Below are 24,727 nucleotides of genomic sequence, written 5' to 3' on the forward strand. Positions count from 1 at the left end.
GAGAGGGTGGGGGGGTGGGAGTCTCACCGTGCTCTACAGTTCCAACACCCGCCGTACTGTTTGGCGCGGCGCTCACTTCGGCCCGGGGCGCCGCCTCGTCACCACCGCCGACTGATGGCGAGGCGGCCGGGGGGGTGGCGGAGGAAGAGGAGGGGGCATGCTTGGAGACACCGCCCGCGGCCCCGCCCACCCCACTGTGGCTGCTGGCTGTGGTGGAGGTATGCTTGGACGGACTGCGCTGACTCCCTGCTGCAGGTTTACTGGAGTAGAAGGAGCTGAGAGTCTGAGGCTTGTGAGTTTGACTCTCCCGGTCCAGCAGCTTATCTAGAATCTGAACACAGAGAGAGTGGAGCTGTTACATCTCCGTCAACAGAGGGTGGAGCACCTGTAATCTCCTTGGATTAGACACAGGATGACAAATAAAGTCAGAACTGTACATCAGACCTAACAAAGTGCAGAAACCGCACGCACACACACACTGGACCAGAGAGTTAAAATACATGGCAGGAGTCAAAGCACCACTGAGGAGAGTGTGAAGGACAAAGTAACAACTAAATAGGCAAATACTATATATACACTAATAAAGATCACTATTTGTATAAAATAAAAACAGTCGTGTCATCAAATCATTTCCCTCTTGCCTTTCAAGAATTTTAGCATAAGTCACTCATTCATGAACCAAACAAAGGGAGCTTAACGTTTGCGATTCTCGCGTCATTACAGAATGCCGATAAACAGACTTGACTACACTTACAACTCAAGTCTGACCGTACAGGTTTCACATACTCAGTTCATTGAGTCCAAATCCAATAAAGTGTTTCCTTTTGCCCCCTGAGGGAGAAAGGCAGCTTTCCCATGATGTTCACCTCCTGTATGCTGTCGGCCCATTCCTCCATGGTGACAGTTCTACTTTCACCCATTTCCTCCAGGTAGTTTTTTGCTTGTTGCCAATAGTACGCCAAATACCTTTTTGTCATCGTCATAAGTTGCTTCACTCTGAAGAAGGCTGTTTCCACCAAATACTTTATTTAAATGGTCACAAACTTGTTCCCAAAAGTTTCTGATGACCTGCCACTCCCAGAATACATGAAAGTCTTTAGCTTCATTATTCCCACAAAGCGTCCAACAACCATCACTGGTTGTGGAGTTTTTCTGAGAAGGTAGAACAAAAAACCTTATTATATTTTCCCAACAGAACTCTGGCCATGAGCTAGACTCAGTTGAGGTCCATTGTCGTCGACATATATTCCACCCAACACTCATCTGAGATCACCATGTTTTCTCTTCATACACTGTGTGTTGTCTTGTTTAGACTGATGGATGCCCTCAGACAGACTAGATATTTTCCACCTGCCATTCTTTAGTAGAGATATAACAACCTGCGAAAATCCAGATTCCAATTTCCCCAAAGCTTCTTTAAGGTTTTGGTCTCACCTGCAGGTATCTATAGAACTCTTCTGTGCCCAAGCCATATTTAGCTTTTTTAGGTTTCAAAACTCTGGAATGCCCCCTTGTGGACAAAGGCTCCTTCTTATATCAGAGACCTGATCCAGCCTTACGCCCCCGCCAGGGCTCTGAGGTCTGTGGATCAGAACCTCCTGATGGTTCCACGTACTCTGTTCAACACCAGAGGAGACGGTCCTTCCAGGCCGTTGCTCCCAAGCTTTGTTCTCTCTGCGTTCTCGTGAGTCTGTTGATTCCGTCAAGGGTCAACTTAAGACCTATTTATTTGTTCAGGCTTACGCCTAGTTCTTTTAGGGATGTTATGTCTATCAATGTGTTGTCTTGGCCTTTTAAATGTTAAAATGTTTTTTACTGAAACTGTGAAGCGCTTTGTGACCTTGGTCTGTGAAAGGCGCTGTATAAATAAAGTTTACTTACTTACAAAAATAGACAGTTAAACCTTTTGAAATGATTTTTTTTTAATCTATTGTGGATATTTGGTGTAAAATCTCAGTGATAGGCACACCACCTCAAGATTTGTACTGTATCTCCCAGTTCACAGAGTTTAAGTTTGCTGCCAAGATGTTAGGAGAGCCTCCAACATGAGGTGGTGTGAAACCCTCAGTTCACCCTGTAGTTGATTGACTGGTAGTAGGGCCATTATTGGTACTCCATTGACCACCAAGCCTTGTACTTCCTTCCAACCCGCTGTGTATGTTGGTGAGAAAAACAAACTAGAGGCCTAATCTGTGCTTTCATTGTCTGCTGTTTTCTTTTTTGTTTGTATTTTATTTTATATGCATGTATGGCCAGGTGGACTGCTAAAACTGAATTGCCCTTTGGGATAAATAAAGTTTTCTAAAGTCTAATAACTTTGGTTCTGTCGTCGGGAGCTCTCTCACTGCACGGCCATCTCCAACGTGTTCCAGCAGCCACATGTCAATTGAAGTGTTTACGTAGTTTCAGTTCAACGGCCAGAAACATCCTGTCCTTGTTTAAGATGCACGCAGTGCTTACAGTCACTCCCTGTTGCCAGAGCGGATTTTTGAAACTCAAATGGACATTTTTAACATTTTGATGTACTTTAGTTATCCCACATTTCCATCGCACTCTGACGAACACCGAACCACAACATGCACCACGTTCTAATATGTCTGAGTGTGAGAGGACCTGTTCGGCGCTGCTTTCATCTTAAATTGCTTCTTCAAATTCCCAATGTGAACAGAAAGCCTGAAAAGTGCAGCGAAAGCAACAGGCAGACTCACCTTCTTCAGTTTGCTCTGGTCGTCCTTGTATGTGATCATGAGAGCCAGAGCCAGGTCGCCCTTCACCCGTCGGGTCCCCTCACACAGCAAAGGATGCTCAGCCTCACTCACCGTGGTCTTCATACCTGAAGACGGAACACCGGCAATGAGACGCAGAGAAAATCAAGCCACACATGGAAATGCAGCAAGAAGACGTGTTTTCACCCAAAGCTGCAACAGCAGCCTCAAATCCCAGCTCCTCGTCTCCAGGCATCTCGTTGTTACGGTTACGGCTGGGCGGACGGGAGCCCGTTGGAGACACGACTGCACAAACAACATGGAGAAAAGTAAAAGCAATGTTAATACTCCAAGTTGATGAAATGCCCTGCGATGTCCTGCCGGCACCCGTGATGGACTGCGTTGTCCTCGGACCAGAACACACAGGAAGTGAAATGTGGATCGGACTGTTCCCATGGTCCAAACAATGTTTGATGCTTACCTGGGATGCACAGCACGTCAAAGATGAAGCTGGCCAGCATGAGAGGCAGCACCGGTCTGTAGTCGCAGAAATTTCCGTCTCTGAGCTGCTCAGCTCGCTCCCTGATGGCCGACATCTCCACCAGACCCAGAGGGATCTTCTTCAATAGAGCCACCACCTCCGACTCCTGGTAGGCCAGCTTCACCTGGGGAGCACACACACACTCACTCAGCTTCCTGGGATTGAGAGAGCATCCCTCCTTCATCCCTCCACATGTCAACACTGACAGCAGACCTTCAAACAGTATATTGGGGGTGTTTTTCTTCTAAATGTGAGAACAAACCAACTTTACCCAGACTCGTCCCTGAAGGAGCAGAAACCGTTGCAATCATGGAAAACATTTCATGCTCTGCATGGTGACGTGTCCAAGAGGAAATGGAATGTCCTCAACAGTGAGACGGTGGAGACAGTGAGCAGCTACGACTATCAGAGTTTAGAGTGAGTCAGACGCATATATATATATATATATATATATATGTATATATGACTAGTTTTAAACAGACTAGAAAATGGAGGGTGAGATATATATTTAAATACCCTCTTAGTTCTATCAACATCTGCATTTAATCAACAGCTGACCGTCAGGTCAAATGAATTCAGTGCAATTCATAAACAGTTTGACAATAATCATCATCTCACTTGTGATTTTAGTGGGTTAGTGTTTTTAAAAGCTTGATGTTTTCTCTCATAATGCTGTTTTATTGCTTTCAGGTTGGGGGAGGTGGAGGATTGACTGTGTGTCAGAGACCTCTAGGGCTTTGGTGGAGGCTGGAGGCCTCTGGAGCTCCAGGGAGAACATGCCGGTGCTGAAGGCCAAGTTGTGCAGCTCCAGCCGCTCAGTGAGGACAGTGAGGAGGAAGGCAGCCTTGGACAGCGTGTTGGTGGCGACCTGCGTCTGGCGGCTGGTCGACACCTTGCTCTTCTTACCCTGGAGCCACCAAAGAGATAGATCAAACGGCAGAATGCAGAGGCTCGTCCTTCCAAGTGTTCCTCATTTGAAAATGCAGGCAGCAGCAGGTCTACCTTCGTCTGTGGCTGCTCCACTTTCAGGTCCGGGGGATTGGCCAGCAGGTCTCTGGCCAGTTCCACGGCGAGCCGGCACGCCTCGTTACTGTAGCCGTGAGCGTGGAGGGCTTCTGCACACGCAAACAGCACCTGCACACAGTCACATGACCTCATGCCTCTGCTGCACACATCAAATATGAAACATGAAACAACATCAAATCTAAAAACCCACTGTGTAGTGCTTTACCTTTCAGAACCAGGGTCTGAATCCCTGTACCCTACCTCAACCAGGGTCTGAATCCCTGCACCCTACCTCAACCAGGGTCTGAATCCCTGCACCCTACCTCAACCAGGGTCTGAATCCCTGTACCCTACCTGAACCAGGGTCTGAATCCCTACACCCTACCTCAACCAGGGTCTGAATCCCTGCACCCTACCTCAACCAGGGTCTGAATCCCTGCACCCTACCTCAACCAGGGTCTGAATCCCTACACCCTACCTCAACCAGGGTCTGAATCCCTGCACCCTACCTCAACCAGGGTCTGAATCCCTGCACCCTACCTCAACCAGGGTCTGAATCCCTGCACCCTACCTCAACCAGGGTCTGAATCCCTGTACCCTACCTGGACCAGGGTCTGAATCCCTACACCCTACCTCAACCAGGGTCTGAATCCCTGCACCCTACCTCAACCAGGGTCTGAATCCCTGCACCCTACCTCAACCAGGGTCTGAATCCCTGTACCCTACCTGAACCAGGGTCTGAATCCCTACACCCTACCTCAACCAGGGTCTGAATCCCTGCACCCTACCTCAACCAGGGTCTGAATCCCTGTACCCTACCTGAACCAGGGTCTGAATCCCTACACCCTACCTCAACCAGGGTCTGAATCCCTACACCCTACCTCATCCAGCGTCTGAATCCCTACACCCTACCTGAACCAGGGTCTGAATCCCTACACCCTACCTGAACCAGGGTCTGAATCCCTGCACCCTACCTCAACCAGGGTCTGAATCCCTGCACCCTACCTCAACCAGGGTCTGAATCCCTACACCCTACCTCAACCAGGGTCTGAATCCCTGCACCCTACCTCAACCAGGGTCTGAATCCCTGCACCCTACCTCAACCAGGGTCTGAATCCCTGTACCCTACCTGAACCAGGGTCTGAATCCCTGCACCCTACCTCAACCAGGGTCTGAATCCCTGTACCCTACCTGGACCAGGGTCTGAATCCCTGTACCCTACCTGGACCAGGGTCTGAATCCCTACACCCTACCTCAACCAGGGTCTGAATCCCTGCACCCTACCTCAACCAGGGTCTGAATCCCTGCACCCTACCTCAACCAGGGTCTGAATCCCTGTACCCTACCTGAACCAGGGTCTGAATCCCTACACCCTACCTCAACCAGGGTCTGAATCCCTGCACCCTACCTCAACCAGGGTCTGAATCCCTGTACCCTACCTGAACCAGGGTCTGAATCCCTACACCCTACCTCAACCAGGGTCTGAATCCCTACACCCTACCTCATCCAGCGTCTGAATCCCTACACCCTACCTGAACCAGGGTCTGAATCCCTACACCCTACCTGAACCAGGGTCTGAATCCCTGCACCCTACCTGAACCAGGGTCTGAATCCCTACACCCTACCTCAACCAGGGTCTGAATCCCTGTACCCTACCTGAACCAGGGTCTGAATCCCTACACCCTACCTCAACCAGGGTCTGAATCCCTACCCCCTACCTCAACCATGGTCTGAATCCCTGCACCCTACCTCAACCAGGGTCTGAATCCCTGCACCCTACCTCAACCAGGGTCTGAATCCCTACACCCTACCTCAACCAGGGTCTGAATCCCTACACCCTACCTCAACCAGGGTCTGAATCCCTACATCCTACCTGAATCAGGGTCTGAATCCCTGCACCCTACCTCAACCAGGGTGTGAATCCCTACACCCTACCTGAACCAGGGTCTGAATCCCTGCACCCTACCTGAACCAGGGTCTGAATCCCTACACCCTACCTGAACCAGGGTCTGAATCCCTGCACCCTACCTCAACCAGGGTCTGAATCCCTACACCCTACCTCATCCAACGTCTGAATCCCTACACCCTACCTCATCCAGCGTCTGAATCCCTACACCCTACCTCATCCAGCGTCTGAATCCCTACACCCTACCTGAACCAGGGTCTGAATCCCTACACCCTACCAGAACCAGGGTCTGAATCCCTGCACCCTACCTGAACCAGGGTCTGAATCCCTACACCCTACCTGAACCAGGGTCTGAATCCCTGCACCCTACCTGAACCAGGGTCTGAATCCCTACATCCTACCTGAACCAGGGTCTGAATCCCTACATCCTACCTGAACCAGGGTCTGAATCCCTACACCCTACCTCAACCAGGGTCTGAATCCCTACACCCTACCTGAACCAGGGTCTGAATCCCTACATCCTACCTGAACCAGGGTCTGAATCCCTACATCCTACCTGAACCAGGGTCTGAATCCCTACACCCTACCTCAACCAGGGTCTGAATCCCTACATCATACCTGAATCAGGGTCTGAATCCCTACACCCTACCTCAACCAGGGTCTGAATCCCTACATCCTACCTGAACCAGGGTCTGAATCCCTACACCCTACCTCAACCAGGGTCTGAATCCCTACACCCTACCTCAACCAGGGTCTGAATCCCTACATCCTACCTGAACCAGGATCTGAATCCCTACACCCTACCTGAACCAGGATCTGAATCCCTACACCCTACCTGAACCAGGGTCTGAATCCCTACATCCTACCTGAACCAGGGTCTGAATCCCTACATCCTACCTGAACCAGGGTCTGAATCCCTACACCCTACCTCAACCAGGGTCTGAATCCCTACACCCTACCTGAACCAGGGTGTGAATATCTACACCCTACCTGAACCAGGGTGTGAATATCTACACCCTACCTGAACCAGGGTGTGAATATCTACACCCTACCTGAACCAGGGTGTGAATATCTACACCCTACCTGAACCAGGGTGTGAATATCTACACCCTACCTGAACCAGGGTCTGAATCCCTACATCCTACCTGAACCAGGGTCTGAATCCCTACACCCTACCTCAACCAGGGTCTGAATCCCTACACCCTACCTCAACCAGGGTCTGAATCCCTACATCCTACCTGAACCAGGATCTGAATCCCTACACCCTACCTGAACCAGGATCTGAATCCCTACACCCTACCTGAACCAGGGTCTGAATCCCTACATCCTACCTGAACCAGGGTCTGAATCCCTACATCCTACCTGAACCAGGGTCTGAATCCCTACACCCTACCTCAACCAGGGTCTGAATCCCTACACCCTACCTGAACCAGGGTGTGAATATCTACACCCTACCTGAACCAGGGTGTGAATATCTACACCCTACCTGAACCAGGGTGTGAATATCTACACCCTACCTGAACCAGGGTGTGAATATCTACACCCTACCTGAACCAGGGTGTGAATATCTACACCCTACCTGAACCAGGGTGTGAATCCCTACACCCTACCTGAACCAGGGTCTGAATCCCTACACCCTACCTGAACCAGGGTCTGAATATCTACACCCTACCTGAACCAGGGTGTGAATCCCTACACCCTACCTGAACCAGGGTCTGAATCCCTACATCCTACCTGAACCAGGGTCTGAATCCCTACACCCTACCTCAACCAGGGTCTGAATCCCTACACCCTACCTCAACCAGGGTCTGAATCCCTACATCCTACCTGAACCAGGATCTGAATCCCTACACCCTACCTGAACCAGGATCTGAATCCCTACACCCTACCTGAACCAGGGTCTGAATCCCTACACCCTACCTGAACCAGGGTCTGAATCCCTACACCCTACCTGAACCAGGGTCTGAATATCTACACCCTACCTGAACCAGGGTCTGAATCCCTACACCCTACCTGAACCAGGGTCTGAATCCCTACATCCTACCTGAACCAGGGTCTGAATCCCTACACCCTACCTCAACCAGGGTCTGAATCCCTACACCCTACCTGAACCAGGGTCTGAATCCCTACACCCTACCTGAACCAGGGTGTGAATATCTACACCCTACCTGAAACAGGGTGTGAATATCTACACCCTACCTGAACCAGGGTGTGAATATCTACACCCTACCTGAACCAGGGTCTGAATCCCTACACCCTACCTGAACCAGGGTCTGAATATCTACACCCTACCTGAACCAGGGTGTGAATATCTACACCCTACCTGAACCAGGGTGTGAATCCCTACACCCTACCTGAACCAGGGTCTGAATCCCTACATCCTACCTGAACCAGGGTCTGAATCCCTACACCCTACCTCAACCAGGGTCTGAATCCCTACACCCTACCTCAACCAGGGTCTGAATCCCTACATCCTACCTGAACCAGGATCTGAATCCCTACACCCTACCTGAACCAGGATCTGAATCCCTACACCCTACCTGAACCAGGGTCTGAATCCCTACACCCTACCTGAACCAGGGTCTGAATCCCTACACCCTACCTGAACCAGGGTCTGAATCCCTACACCCTACCTCAACCAGGGTCTGAATCCCTACACCCTACCTGAACCAGGGTCTGAATCCCTACACCCTACCTGAACCAGGGTGTGAATATCTACACCCTACCTGAACCAGGGTGTGAATATCTACACCCTACCTGAACCAGGGTGTGAATATCTACACCCTACCTGAACCAGGGTCTGAATCCCTACATCCTACCTGAACCAGGGTCTGAATCCCTACACCCTACCTCAACCAGGGTCTGAATCCCTACACCCTACCTCAACCAGGGTCTGAATCCCTACATCCTACCTGAACCAGGATCTGAATCCCTACACCCTACCTGAACCAGGATCTGAATCCCTACACCCTACCTGAACCAGGGTCTGAATCCCTACATCCTACCTGAACCAGGGTCTGAATCCCTACATCCTACCTGAACCAGGGTCTGAATCCCTACACCCTACCTCAACCAGGGTCTGAATCCCTACACCCTACCTGAACCAGGGTGTGAATATCTACACCCTACCTGAACCAGGGTGTGAATATCTACACCCTACCTGAACCAGGGTGTGAATATCTACACCCTACCTGAACCAGGGTGTGAATATCTACACCCTACCTGAACCAGGGTGTGAATATCTACACCCTACCTGAACCAGGGTGTGAATCCCTACACCCTACCTGAACCAGGGTCTGAATCCCTACACCCTACCTGAACCAGGGTCTGAATATCTACACCCTACCTGAACCAGGGTGTGAATCCCTACACCCTACCTGAACCAGGGTCTGAATCCCTACATCCTACCTGAACCAGGGTCTGAATCCCTACACCCTACCTCAACCAGGGTCTGAATCCCTACACCCTACCTCAACCAGGGTCTGAATCCCTACATCCTACCTGAACCAGGATCTGAATCCCTACACCCTACCTGAACCAGGATCTGAATCCCTACACCCTACCTGAACCAGGGTCTGAATCCCTACACCCTACCTGAACCAGGGTCTGAATCCCTACACCCTACCTGAACCAGGGTCTGAATATCTACACCCTACCTGAACCAGGGTCTGAATCCCTACACCCTACCTGAACCAGGGTCTGAATCCCTACATCCTACCTGAACCAGGGTCTGAATCCCTACACCCTACCTCAACCAGGGTCTGAATCCCTACACCCTACCTGAACCAGGGTCTGAATCCCTACACCCTACCTGAACCAGGGTGTGAATATCTACACCCTACCTGAAACAGGGTGTGAATATCTACACCCTACCTGAACCAGGGTGTGAATATCTACACCCTACCTGAACCAGGGTCTGAATCCCTACACCCTACCTGAACCAGGGTCTGAATATCTACACCCTACCTGAACCAGGGTGTGAATATCTACACCCTACCTGAACCAGGGTGTGAATCCCTACACCCTACCTGAACCAGGGTCTGAATCCCTACATCCTACCTGAACCAGGGTCTGAATCCCTACACCCTACCTCAACCAGGGTCTGAATCCCTACACCCTACCTCAACCAGGGTCTGAATCCCTACATCCTACCTGAACCAGGATCTGAATCCCTACACCCTACCTGAACCAGGGTCTGAATCCCTACACCCTACCTGAACCAGGGTCTGAATCCCTACACCCTACCTGAACCAGGGTCTGAATCCCTACACCCTACCTCAACCAGGGTCTGAATCCCTACACCCTACCTGAACCAGGGTCTGAATCCCTACACCCTACCTGAACCAGGGTGTGAATATCTACACCCTACCTGAACCAGGGTGTGAATATCTACACCCTACCTGAACCAGGGTGTGAATATCTACACCCTACCTGAACCAGGGTGTGAATATCTACACCCTACCTGAACCAGGGTGTGAATAGCTACACCCTACCTGAACCAGGGTGTGAATCCCTACACCCTACCTGAACCAGGGTCTGAATATCTACACCCTACCTGAACCAGGGTGTGAATCCCTACACCCTACCTGAACCAGGGTCTGAATCCCTACATCCTACCTGAACCAGGGTCTGAATCCCTACACCCTACCTCAACCAGGGTCTGAATCCCTACACCCTACCTCAACCAGGGTCTGAATCCCTACACCCTACCTCAACCAGGGTCTGAATCCCTACATCCTACCTGAACCAGGATCTGAATCCCTACACCCTACCTGAACCAGGATCTGAATCCCTACACCCTACCTGAACCAGGGTCTGAATCCCTACATCCTACCTGAACCAGGGTCTGAATCCCTACACCCTACCTCAACCAGGGTCTGAATCCCTACACCCTACCTGAACCAGGGTCTGAATCCCTACACCCTACCTGAACCAGGGTGTGAATATCTACACCCTACCTGAACCAGGGTGTGAATATCTACACCCTACCTGAACCAGGGTGTGAATATCTACACCCTACCTGAACCAGGGTGTGAATATCTACACCCTACCTGAACCAGGGTCTGAATCCCTACACCCTACCTGAACCAGGGTCTGAATATCTACACCCTACCTGAACCAGGGTGTGAATCCCTACACCCTACCTCAACCAGGGTGTGAATCCCTACACCCTACCTGAACCAGGGTGTGAATCCCTACATCCTACCTGAACCAGGATCTGAATCCCTACACCCTACCTGAACCAGGATCTGAATCCCTACACCCTACCTGAACCAGGGTCTGTATCCCTACACCCTACCTGAACCAGGGTCTGAATCCCTACACCCTACCTGAACCAGGGTCTGAATCCCTACACCCTACCTCAACCAGGGTCTGAATCCCTACACCCTACCTGAACCAGGGTCTGAATCCCTACACCCTACCTGAACCAGGGTGTGAATATCTACACCCTACCTGAACCAGGGTGTGAATATCTACACCCTACCTGAACCAGGGTGTGAATATCTACACCCTACCTGAACCAGGGTGTGAATATCTACACCCTACCTGAACCAGGGTGTGAATAGCTACACCCTACCTGAACCAGGGTGTGAATCCCTACACCCTACCTGAACCAGGGTCTGAATATCTACACCCTACCTGAACCAGGGTGTGAATCCCTACACCCTACCTGAACCAGGGTCTGAATCCCTACATCCTACCTGAACCAGGGTCTGAATCCCTACACCCTACCTCAACCAGGGTCTGAATCCCTACACCCTACCTCAACCAGGGTCTGAATCCCTACACCCTACCTCAACCAGGGTCTGAATCCCTACATCCTACCTGAACCAGGATCTGAATCCCTACACCCTACCTGAACCAGGATCTGAATCCCTACAACCTACCTGAACCAGGGTCTGAATCCCTACATCCTACCTGAACCAGGGTCTGAATCCCTACACCCTACCTCAACCAGGGTCTGAATCCCTACACCCTACCTGAACCAGGGTGTGAATATCTACACCCTACCTGAACCAGGGTGTGAATATCTACACCCTACCTGAACCAGGGTGTGAATATCTACACCCTACCTGAACCAGGGTGTGAATATCTACACCCTACCTGAACCAGGGTCTGAATCCCTACACCCTACCTGAACCAGGGTCTGAATATCTACACCCTACCTGAACCAGGGTGTGAATCCCTACACCCTACCTGAACCAGGGTGTGAATCCCTACCACAATCTCTGGCTGTCCTATCTTTTCACTTCTTCCACCACCTAATCCGAACTGTAAAGCAGAAAGTCTCGTCTCTTCGTCTGCAGGTTTCTTGCTGGCAAAGGGAAGTTGTTCCTTTCTGCAGTCTCTACTTGCTCATTCAGAACTGTTGGTTTTTCCCTGCCTGGAGCACCTTGAAATGACGGTGCTGTATTTGGTGCTGTATAGAAAAAGTTGAATTGAAGTGAGCGACCCGATGCCTGAAGGTGAAAACACGCCTACCTCCATCCGCCCCTCCTGTTCCAGCGGTTTGATGCCTGCGAAGATGTCGGGCTCGTCCTCCTGGTGGTTGTCAGTGAGCGGTCTGTCTGCTCCCTCCTCTGAAGCGGCGCTCAGATAGTACGCCTGGTAGTCGTCCTCCCCAGCAGGTTCTCCTTCTGCTGCCTCTGCTCCTCCTGCAGGGGGAGCGACCGCGCCGCCGCCGCCAGCCGCCGCCTCTTGACGGGTCGTCGGCTTAGAGGGCGTTTGCCCCGGGTTTGAACTGGCGGGGGTGGGGGGCTGGTTATTGCCAGCCGAGTCTCCATCATCCTCTCTGTTGTGGGAAGGCTCCCCCTCCCCCTCTCCCAGCTTGTCTGCGGCGCCGGGCCTCTCCGTGGCCAACGCCACAGTCTCTTTGGTGGGGAAGCCGGGCAGAGCCGCCTCTGCAGTCGCCAGGGCAGGGGAAGCGTGGCTGACTCGCTTAAATTCAAAAACCTTGTTTCCACCGCTGCCATTAAATTTGCGAGAGTCTCTGAGGAGTGGGCTTGGAGAGGGCAGCATCTCTGGTGGTGGGGGTAGAAACTCAAAAGTGTTGCTGGCCTCTGCCCCCAGAGCCAGACTGCAGCCGTCGTCCAGGCTCAGCTCGGCCAGGTCGGGCTCCAGGGAGCTGTCCTCGCTGCTGGTTCTCCTCTTAGCGCCGGCATGCTTGCTGCTCCCTACGCAGCCCCCGGGGCCTCCGACCGACACGCCCTTCCCCCCTCCTTGTGGCAGCTTGAGCTTCCCTCCCGAGGAGGGCCCCGGCCCCTTGTACATGCACTTCCCTCCCCCGTCCTCCAGGGACAAGGACACACTCCCTCCCAGGCGCACCAGCATCCCTCCTCCTCCTCCACTCACTGACAGGCCCTTCCTCTTGCTCAGGACGGTCTCCTTCGGTCGCACCGCCACTTCCTGTTGTGACGAGTGGCCCCTTCCTTTGTAGTCTCCTGTGGCCCCGGCCTCGGCTCGAGCCCCTCCTCCAGACTCGGAAGCTTCTCCGCCCGCTCCCATGGCAGCTTTGGCTCCTCTCTGGTGCTGCACCGCCCTGGACCAGCAGAAGGTGGCGCTCTTCTTGTCTGCGCTGCAGTAGGTGATGCCCTCCAGCGGGTAGGCCGCCTCCCAGTTGAAATAGCAGGACTCCACGGCCGGCTTGAAGCCCTGGAAGAGCTTATCCAGGGACTTGCGGTGTTGCCCTCGCTTCACGATCTCGATGACTTTCAGGTGCCACTGCTTCAGCTGACTCGCCAGTTCCAAACGCCTGCAAGACAATTTAGACATTTACAACAATTTCCTTTGAAACCTCAGGCCTTCCACTCAAGTGTCTGGTGTAGCAGCCATGATAAGTACTGTTGGAATTCTCAAGAAGCAAGGAAAAGGATGCCCGTTGCTTCCTTTAGCGCCTCCTTTAGCATAGTGCTTTTTCCTTTTCTTTTCGAAACTGTGCATCAATGCAAAAGGAGGCGAGCCATGCTGCCCCACAACTCCTTGCAGCGACAACATTTAAAGGGACCCGCCCATCCAAGCGTTTACGGGAAATGACGATGGCGAACAAAGGACATAGATCATATAAATTACCAAAGTAATAATCTGCTGGAACAACTTGAAATCATCTAAAACCCAAATGTGCTTTTTATTGTCCATTTTCAGAAACGTGCAGTTCTTTTCCAGCACGCAGACGTCACTGACTTGTGCTGCCGTCGCTTTATTATGATGTCACGTAGTGAAAGTGTCCGACTGCCACACTGACGTGATCACCTTTCACTACCTCCTTTAGGAAGCCTCCTAACACCTTAACTCCTTTAGGAAGCCTCCTAACACCTTTCACTACCTCCTTTAGGAAGCCTCCTAACACCTTAACTCCTTTAGGAAGCCTCCTAACACCTTTCACTACCTCCTTTAGGAAGCCTCCTAACACCTTAACTCCTTTAGGAAGCCTCCTAACACCTTTCACTACCTCCTTTAGGAAGCCTCCTAACACCTTAACTCCTTTAGGAAGCCTCCTAACACCTTTCACTACCTCCTTTAGGAAGCCTCCTAACACCTTAACTCCTTTAGGAAGCCTCCTAACACCTTTCACTACCTCCTTTAGGAAGCCTCCTAACACCTTTCACTACCTCCTTTAGGAAGCCTCCTAACACCTTTCACTACCTCCTTTAGGAAGCCTCCTAACACCTTTCACTACCTCCTTTAGGAAGCCTCCTAACACCTTTCACTACCTCCTTTAGGAAGCCTCCTAACACCTTAACTCAACCCCGTGACATCATCCATGGTGTAAAGGTAAAGTGGATAGATAAGGAGAAAGGAGGGACATTCCAGACGTACCCCCAGACTCTAACCCAACAGGAAGTCTGCCATTTGGCATCACCGAGGCCTGTCGCCATATTCAATAAATCAATTAATTGCACGCTAATTAAAAATGAGCTCAATAATTTTTCCTTTACCAAACACACTGTGATAATGAGTTCACTTCGCTGCTTCCGTCTCCACTGACTCCTCTCTGTTCCTCAGCGTCATGAGGGTGAAGCTTCCTGGCAGTTACTGTGTGAGGACGGGGGGCACCTGGTGCCCCAGGTGCCCCAGGTGCCCCAGGGGCACCAGGAGCCCTAGGTGCACCAGGAGCCCCAGGGGCACCAGGAGCACCAGGAGCACCAGGGGCACCTGGTGCTCCTGGTGCTCCTGGTGCTCCTGGGGCACTTGGGGCACCTGGTGCCCCTGGGGCACCTGGGGCACCTGGGGCACCTAGTGCTCCTGGTGCCCCTGGGGCTCCTGGTGCTTCTGGTGCCCCTGGGGCTCCTGGTGCACCTAGGGCTCCTGGTGCCCCTGGGGCTCCTGGTGCACCTAGGGCTCCTGGTGCCCCTGGTGCTCCTGGTGCTCCTGGTGCACCTGGTGCTCCTGGTGCTCCTGGTGCCCCTGGTGCTCCTGGTGCCCCTGGTGCCCCTGGTGCCCTCCTGGGGCACCTGGTGCTCCTGGTGCCCCTGGTGCTCCTGGTGCTCCTGGTGCCCCTGGTACTCCTGGGGCTCCTGGTGCCCCTCAGTGCAGCATGAGAGCGTCATGAGGAGTAGCAGTGATCACAAACTCACTACCGATCAAAAGGCCCTTGGTCCCGTTCATGTCCTCTTCAAAGCGTCTCTTGTCTGAATAGTTCATTTCCTTCACGTCAGGAAATGCGTTCCACAGCTAGCAGCCAGCGAGGAGGCTAGGGAAGTAGCACTGCAGCCATCCAACTCTTCATGACAACATGTGGAACGGCTCTGAAGTAAAGCAATGACTGAGCAGCAGGAGACTCACTCCTCTGTGAAGCTGCGTCCTCCTCCACGCTAAACCCTGGAAATAGTCCCAGTCACTTGTGCTGCGTTACAACGTCAACCTTCTGTTGGTGCCGCTTTGCCACATCGTTTCCCCAGGAACCCATTCACTGATTCTGCTGTTCAACACATGCAACACTTTAGTCTTTCTTCTCAGCAACAGGCTCTATTTTATATGTTGGTTAGAGGTGTGTGCTTTGTATTCAAGTGCACTTTTTGTTTACAAGGTCCAAACTGGATTGGCAGCTTTACCTGTGAAATATCTTAATGTCTGATCCTAATGTTTAATAGATATTGAAGTGAGACCGTTTCACTTGTGTGTGGGTTGTATTCAAGAGCATGTTTGTTAACAGAGTCCATTTTATTGATTGTTTTTGCTTGTCTTGATTATTTATTTTGATATTTACAATATCTTTTTTCACAATACATTTCCAATGTTAAATATTCTTAAGAAATAAAAGTGTATCTTTAAAAGAGTGTACTTGTATTATTATACCATTATTATTATATTAGTGGAAAAATGGTATAGAAATGGCAAATATTATAATTTATCGCAACAATTTCTGGGACAATTTATGGCCCGGCAAAATGTGTTATAGTGACAGGCTGAGTGTTAACCGTGGAAATCTGCTGTTGAAATCCTACACAGTAAATTCAAGAGTCCTAAAATTTGGCCTGCAAATACAACAGTCCTTCTGATGAGAAGAGAATCAAGATTGTTCCACAAAAGACAAAGGGCGTTGCCATGGCAGCAGGGAGTGACGTGTAACTGCTCTCCATGTTGCAATGGGCCTGAAACTTTACATGTTTGATCAAAGACCTCCCCTCACTAAATCCATGACCAGTGACCACGCAGACTTGGCGCCAGCCAGGTGATTCATGGTGCATCGATATGGTACGATTGTTAGAAACAGTCTGATGAAGCTCAAGAAGGGCTGCCAAATCTTCAGAAACGTCTTGTCTTTGTTTCTCAGGGTGTGGATGTCATCTTTTTAGTGCTGGAGTTCAATTGATAATGATTTTGGATTCTAATACAGTCATTGGCTTCTCTTGTTCTCCAACACCTGGTGGAGACCAAACACTTCCTGCTCTCTGGCAACTTCCATTGTGATCCGCCAGCTTGTTCTGTAGTTACACGCACACACACACACACACACACACACACACACACACACACACACACACACACACACACACACACACACACACACACACACACACACACACACACACACACACACACACACACACACACACACACACACACACACACACACACACACACACACACACACACACACACACACACACACACACACACACCTCTGGAGAGAGAGAAATCAATACATGCTCTTTCATTGAAGATTGTAAACATGAAGTGAAGACAGTTCAGGGCCCATTGTTAGTTTGCTGATAAAAACCTATTTTGACAGAACTACAGTTTATTCACACATCCTGGCAATTTACTCTATTTTTAGAGGATTACTGGACTGCTATTTATTATTTTTTTTACATATTCTATTTTTTGTGCTCTTTTTTGCTCTCGTTTAGATATTTACATACATTTCCATATTTGAATTCCTGAATTCTACAAGTTCTGCACCTTTTACCTTGAGCTGTTGTAAGTTTGTGTTTCCCCCTGGGGAGGAATAAAGCTCTCTACTCTCTTATTTAAAAAAAGGATCCTTGTTGTTCCTGCAGAGGGTGGCACACTGGCGCCCTCTATTGGCCAGCCACCACTGGTGAGGTGGGTTTCTTCAATAGAACCTATACCTGTTCAAACCTCACTCATTTCCATTTCCTTTTAACAGGCTCATTTCAATCATTGACATTGAAGCTGACACATTTCAAAACCTAGTTCATGTAAAGGGTGTGCAGCAGATCACCAGCTATTCTCTTTAGGTGAAGCTCAGAAAAAGAATAAAGTCTCAACATCGCAAGGCTCTACCAACGACATGCCTCCCCCATTCCCCTGAAACGTATGGCACCATCCCCAAATCAAATGTGGGACCGAAGTTTAGCGTCTTGCAAAACTGGCATGCTCAACGGATTCTCTCAGTCCTGGAGCCATGGTTGTGTATGACTATATCCCGGTCTGTCAGTTTGTCCTCCGCTGTGCTAATGCGCTACTTCAGTGACGCGACAGCCCGTCCCAACGGACCGGCTGCGTTCCCCGGCTATGAAGTCAAGCGGTTGTAAAAGCTCTTTGTTGCTGAGCTTCTGGTTGTACCGTGTGTCAGCAGAACAAACAGACCAAATGTCCCAGGGAGTCCATGCTCTGACCTGCAGGGACTCATGGTGGGGTCGAGCACTGCCAGCCGCCACAGAACCACCATCTCGTCGCACATGCTGGCACAGGCGTGAGCCGCCACCTCCGACTGGCCGTTGCTGCGGCCGGTGTGTCCGCTGGCGCTGCTGTGGGAGGCCGACGTCCGGACGCTGTACCACCAGCTGATTATCTGCACACAGGAACAAACACGGCCTGATCACCACCGCTCACCTGCAGGGTGTTCAAGCAAGACTCAAGTCCAGAAACATCGGAAATTACATTTATTGCTTGGAACTAAATACTTTGCCACCAGCGGTGGCTGGTGGGAAACTTCCTGGCCTTTTTTAGATCGAGAGCCCCCTAGTGGTGAAACATTATAGTTCTTTTAAACAGCTAGTGAATAGAGAGCCCCCTAGTGGTGAAACATTATAGTTCTTTTAAACAGCTAGTGAATAGAGCCCCCTAGTGGTGAAACATTATAGTTCTTTTAAACAGCTAGTGAATAGAGAGCCCCCTAGTGGTGAAACATTATAGTTCTTTTAAACAGCTAGTGAATAGAGAGCCCCCTAGTGGTGAAACGTTATAGTTCTTTTAAACAGCTATTGAATAGAGAGCCCCCTAGTGGTGAAACGTTATAGTTCTTTTAAACAGCTATTGAATAGAGAGCCCCCTAGTGGTGAAACATTATAGTTCTTTTAAACAGCTAGTGAATAGAGAGCCCCCTAGTGGTGAAACGTTATAGTTCTTTTAAACAGCTAGTGAATAGAGAGCCCCCTAGTGGTGAAACGTTATAGTTCTTTTAAACAGCTAGTGAATAGAGAGCCCCCTAGTGGTGAAACATTATAGTTCTTTTAAACAGCTAGTGAATAGAGAGCCCCCTAGTGGTGAAACATTATAGTTCTTTTAAACAGCTATTGAATAGAGAGCCCCCTAGTGGTGAAACATTATAGTTCTTTTAAACAGCTATTGAATAGAGAGCCCCCTAGTGGTGAAACATTATAGTTCTTTTAAACAGCTAGTGAATAGAGAGCCCCCTAGTGGTGAAACATTATAGTTCTTTTAAACAGCTATTGAATAGAGAGCCCCCTAGTGGTGAAACATTATAGTTCTTTTAAACAGCTATTGAATAGAGAGCCCCCTAGTGGTGAAACATTATAGTTCTTTTAAACAGCTAGTGAATAGAGAGCCCCCTAGTGGTGAAACGTTATAGTTCTTTTAAACAGCTAGTGAATAGAGAGCCCCCTAGTGGTGAAACATTATAGTTCTTTTAAACAGCTAGTGAATAGAGCCCCCTAGTGGTGAAACATTATAGTTCTTTTAAACAGCTAGTGAATAGAGAGCCCCCTAGTGGTGAAACGTTATAGTTCTTTTAAACAGCTAGTGAATAGAGACACTTATTACGACTCTGTTATTAACATACATAAATACAAGCAGAAGCTTCATTAATCCCTTTTTTAATATGAATGTTTTGTTGCTGGTTTACTGGAAATGACTGTAATGAAAGGTTTATCAGGTATATTTTCAAAAAACGCATCAATTCATATTTCAAAGTATTTTAGAATTATTTGAAAGAAACTTCAATAAAAGAAGTGCCAAATAACCTGCTGTTTATAAGCTCTTAGATTTTCAGTTATTAATAAATATAATCATATCCAAATATTTATAAAAATTAACAAACCTGAACACATTTAATTCTCACATTTCTGTTGGTGTGAATTTAAAAATGACTATGACGGAGAAAGTAGAACCTGACCTGCAGCTTTTCAAACTAATTTCTCCTTTCAAACAGTAAATTAGAAGAGATGTGACAAAGTTAATAATCAAACTCACTGCTTGTTGTCTTCATCTCAACATCTGGTAGAAATACCAGAAAGTGACTTTCAGCCAATCACTGAACAGCTCTGGAGGTCTAAAGGTCAGCCTGAGTCGCAGACATCAAATGATGCTGATTGGTTAAATTCCATGTCGGTGTAAACCAGTGATTGATGAGATCCAGTGATGAAGTAACGCGTTACAGTAACTACGTTACTTTTGCATTAAGTGCTGTAACTAATTAGTTTGTCAAAACCAGTAACGCGTTTATCATTACTGCGATCTAAAAGGCTCGTTACTCGTTACTTCACGTGTATAACTCAGAACGACAGTTACCGTGGTAACCGTGAAGCACACGTGACGCAGTGACGTACAAGTTGTGATGTTTCTCTGAATGCTGAAGAAAGTCTGGTTCTTTGATAACTTTTAATAAACACTCGGTAGCATCGTGGCTCCCATCTGGTCTTACTCTCCTCCAGCTCCATGCAATCACATACAACTGGAGGGGAACGCCGCCCTCTAGTGGCTGGATGTATCAGTGATCAAAAAAAGACAATTTCATTCCAAAACTGTTAAACCTGTGATTATTTATCACCGTATGTGTAGTCTCTCAGGTTTGTGAAATTTCTAATCCTGCTGTGTGAACCGGGCTTTATATACATGTGTCTATATGTAGATCTCTTGTGTACATCTTTGTATTGGTTCAGTTATGTTCATTTAAAATAATCATAACATATATATTTGATTTCTTCAACATCAACTGGTCCAACAATTTGAAATGGTTTTTTTTTTAAACAGATTCGTTGATTAATTGAAAAAATAATCAAGCGATTAATCGATTATTAAAATAATTGCTAATTGCAGCCCTAGTCTAGAGCAGGGTTCCTCCACTGTGGCCCCGGGGGGCCGGTGTCCTGTGGTTTAGCTCTTCACAGCTTCAGCACCAGCTCAGTAACACCTCAATCTCACTCCATTAGCCTTTATTTAATCAGGAACAAAACACATTGAGATTAAGAATCTCTTTTGCAAGTGTGTCCTGGGCATCCTGATGACGTCATCATCAAGCTTGTGAAAAGGCCAAGTAACGAACCCCTTATTGCATTCATGTGTGTTGCAACTGGGAGGAACCTAAAACATGCAGGACCCCGGCTCTCCAGGCCTGGAACGGGGAACACTGCTCTAGAGGTTTACAGTAAATGTGTTTGTGCAGAGATGCTCTCTGGACCAGAGCAGTTTGTCATCAGCTTCACCCTTGCCAGAGAACCAACAGTCTAAGGAAGGAAAAGGAAGGAACTGCCTTGATATCTTTAAAAAATAACAGCACCCATCTCAAAAGGAAGGCCTGAATACACAATAAACTATAACTTACTATAATTAGTGACTAACTACTAACGATACTTGAAGAGTTCTTCAGTTACTTCTAATGTGACTTCAATAGAAAAGATTTGTGTCAGCATGAGGACAGTTGTGTGTGTATGTCATTGATATTTGTGTGTCTGCACTGGGACTTGTGTGTGTTTGGTGTGTGTGCAGGGAGACGTTTCAAGGTTCGACAAAGACCTGGAAGTGTTTTTCTCCAGCTCAGACTACCTGTTCATAGGTGAGGCACTGTTCGGTGAGGATCTCCAGCAGTGGGGCAGCATTACTGTCTCTCCTCTTGAACATCTCCCTGACGATGGACAAGAGGTTCCAGATGCCTTCAGGCTCTCGGCCCCTCAGAGGCCGCAGCAGACACGCCCACTCTGCAGCAGCCGGCGGCTCCGTGGACGACAGGTACATGGAGTTCACATCACTGCCAAGGACAAACGCACTGAGGTTCATGTGAGTGGAGATCAGCTGGAAGCTTCCAGGAGTGACGGGTGGAGATCAGCTGGAAGCTTCCAGGAGTGACGGGTGGAGATCAGCTGGAAGCTTCCAGGAGTGATGGGTGGAGATCAGCTGGAAGCTTCCAGGAGTGATGGGTGGAGATCAGCTGGAAGCTTCCAGGAGTGATGGGTGGAGATCAGCTGGAAGCTTCCAGGAGTGACGGGTGGAGATCAGCTGGAAGCTTCCAGGAGTGACGGGTGGAGATCAGCTGGAAGCTTCCAGGAGTGACGGGTGGAGATCAGCTGGAAGCTTCCAGGAGTGACGGGTGGAGATCTGCTGGAAGCTTCCAGGAGTGACGGGTGGAGATCGGCTGGAAGCTTCCAGGAGTGACGGGTGGAGATCGGCTGGAAGCTTCCAGGAGTGAAGGGTGGAGATCGGCTGGAAGCTTCCAGGAGTGACGGGTGGAGATCAGCTGGAAGCTTCCAGGAGTGACGGGTGGAGATCAGCTGGAAGCTTCCAGGAGTGACGGGTGGAGATCAGCTGGAAGCTTCCAGGAGTGAAGGGTGGAGATCAGCTGGAAGCTTCCAGGAGTGAAGGGTGGAGATCAGCTGGAAGCTTCCAGGAGTGACGGGTGGAGATCAGCTGGAAGCTTCCAGGAGTGACGGGTGGAGATCTGCTGGAAGCTTCCAGGAGTGACGGGTGGAGATCGGCTGGAAGCTTCCAGGAGTGACGGGTGGAGATCGGCTGGAAGCTTCCAGGAGTGAAGGGTGGAGATCAGCTGGAAGCTTCCAGGAGTGACGGGTGGAGATCAGCTGGAAGCTTCCAGGAGTGACGGGTGGAGATCAGCTGGAAGCTTCCAGGAGTGACGGGTGGAGATCAGCTGGAAGCTTCCAGGAGTGACGGGTGGAGATCAGCTGGAAGCTTCCAGGAGTGAAGGGTGGAGATCAGCTGGAAGCTTCCAGGAGTGAAGGGTGGAGATCAGCTGGAAGCTTCCAGGAGTGACGGGTGGAGATCAGCTGGAAGCTTCCAGGAGTGACGGGTGGAGATCAGCTGGAAGCTTCCAGGAGTGACGGGTGGAGATCAGCTGGAAGCTTCCAGGAGTGAAGGGTGGAGATCGGCTGGAAGCTTCCAGGACTGAAGGGTGGAGATCGGCTGGAAGCTTCCAGGAGTGAAGGGTGGAGATCGGCTGGAAGCTTCCAGGAGTGAAGGGTGGAGATCAGCTCCAGGAGTGAAGAGTGCTGGTTTGTACCTGAAGACGACAGGCGAGGGCCCACAGAACTTGTGCAGGGTCTTCTTGATGTTGTCGCTGAGGGTGGATTCGTCTAAATACCAGGTGCTCTGGTCAGACGCTGATGGGCCTGCTGTCGGGTCTGCACACACACACACGCGCACACACACACACACACTTTATTCTAGTATTTCTGAGAAGCTCAAGCTGGAAACAAAGTGATTTTTCATGTTTTGATCTCATGGTATACTGAACACTCCTGATGTCTGACGCCCGTTCACATTGAAATCTGAGCATTTTGTGAAATGACTTTATTATTTTCCACACTTATCTCTCAACGCTTATCTTTTCCACTAAAGGATTGTGTTTATGCTTACTTTAATAAAGGGGATTATTAAAATCTAATATAAAGTACACAATTGTTAACAGTCCTATTTAATGTTTTTTTTGCCACAATAGCCTAAACCACAGAGATTTTCTTCCCAACCAGAGGACTTGAAGCTAAATATCAGAGCTGAGCGACAGGAGAAAGGAGGCTTCAGCCAGCATGTGGCATGAAGCAGCCAGAGGAAGCAATCTCTTCCTTCACGAGGCTCTGCTCCGTCGAGAATTTATTCCATGCGAGAATAAACGTTTCCCCCTCCAGGCGACATTCACATGTCCAACTCTGCAGCCTCTTGTTTTTACTGATAATGAATGAAATCCACAGACGTATGTGCATTTGTTGATTGCTAGTGAAACACTGCAATGATCAGCTAGATCAGAGACAGTACCTTGTGTTGCAGTTTGCACTGTGGAACAAGCCGGTGAGGAACCTGGACAGTTCCTCAGAGCTGAGCTGGTTAACATGAGCGTCATTCTGAGACTTTCTCACCTCTGGAGGCTGAATGAGAGTTGATCAAAGTGTAGAAATGCTCTGTGGCGCTGCGGTCACGTTTAGCATGGTAGAGCTAACGGAATGGTCAGGTGTTGAATGAGAGATTTGTGGTGACATGAGAGCGAAGGAGCAGAAGGTGGACAACGGTACCTGGAGCTCCACACACAGTGTTGATGGCAGTGGACTGTGACGACAGCAGCTCGTCTAGCAGGCGCTGAGCTGTGGGCAAGATCTGGAGACACACATGGTTGAATAATGGAACCCGTGTGGTGCAGTTCTTCCTCCAAGGCTCAGGGTGGCACTGTTACCTGCTGGGGAAGTTCGCTGATCAGGTACTGAGCAAACTTCTGGAGCTGGTCCCTCTGCAGTCTGGACAGAGACTCTGAGACCGGGGCCCGCAAACACACTGCTGAGGCCTGCACACACACACCACCACACGCACACACACACACACACACACAGGCACACACACACACACGCACACACACACACACACAAGTTGTCCTCCACAGTAAATGTTGCTGATTTGATTCTGATCTCTGCCTGCTGAACTGCCTTGCATTTAGGCCTGAGGCAGTGTTAACCTCACCCTCCCAGAGTGGAGTCTGTGTCACCCTCTCATCATAGCAGTGTGTTCAGAAGGGTGGGGGTTCATTTACACCGACAATCTTCTAATAGCTGAGGCTCCCTCAGTTCTCAGTTTTCTTTGTTGGACAGGTGCCTGGAGTGACTTGTTGTCACAGAGGAGACTCACATTGTGGATCCTGAAGAGGCAGAG

At 49.6% G+C, this 24,727-nt stretch overlaps 1 protein-coding gene across 1 annotated transcript in view; it reads right to left on the minus strand.

Moving 5' to 3' along the window:
- Positions 1-24,724, minus strand: part of zswim8 (zinc finger, SWIM-type containing 8) — a gene marked incomplete at its 5' end in the record, with an annotated part of 36,330 nt that extends 11,606 nt beyond the window's left edge. Inside the window, 13 exons of the mRNA XM_080521210.1 lie at positions 28-331; positions 2,709-2,833; positions 2,913-3,011; positions 3,187-3,370; positions 3,974-4,153; positions 4,249-4,380; positions 12,641-13,910; positions 18,241-18,416; positions 21,629-21,830; positions 23,094-23,214; positions 24,100-24,181; positions 24,258-24,365; positions 24,704-24,724. Coding sequence (XP_080377336.1) covers positions 28-331; positions 2,709-2,833; positions 2,913-3,011; positions 3,187-3,370; positions 3,974-4,153; positions 4,249-4,380; positions 12,641-13,910; positions 18,241-18,416; positions 21,629-21,830; positions 23,094-23,214; positions 24,100-24,181; positions 24,258-24,365; positions 24,704-24,724 — 3,004 coding nt within the window. The remainder of the gene's footprint in view (positions 1-27; positions 332-2,708; positions 2,834-2,912; positions 3,012-3,186; positions 3,371-3,973; positions 4,154-4,248; positions 4,381-12,640; positions 13,911-18,240; positions 18,417-21,628; positions 21,831-23,093; positions 23,215-24,099; positions 24,182-24,257; positions 24,366-24,703) is intronic.
- Positions 24,725-24,727: the final 3 nt, after the last annotated feature.

Source organism: Blennius ocellaris (assembly GCF_963422515.1).
Source record: "Blennius ocellaris genome assembly, contig: SUPER_13_unloc_1, whole genome shotgun sequence".
In the NCBI taxonomy this organism is placed as follows: Eukaryota; Metazoa; Chordata; class Actinopteri; order Blenniiformes; family Blenniidae; genus Blennius; species Blennius ocellaris.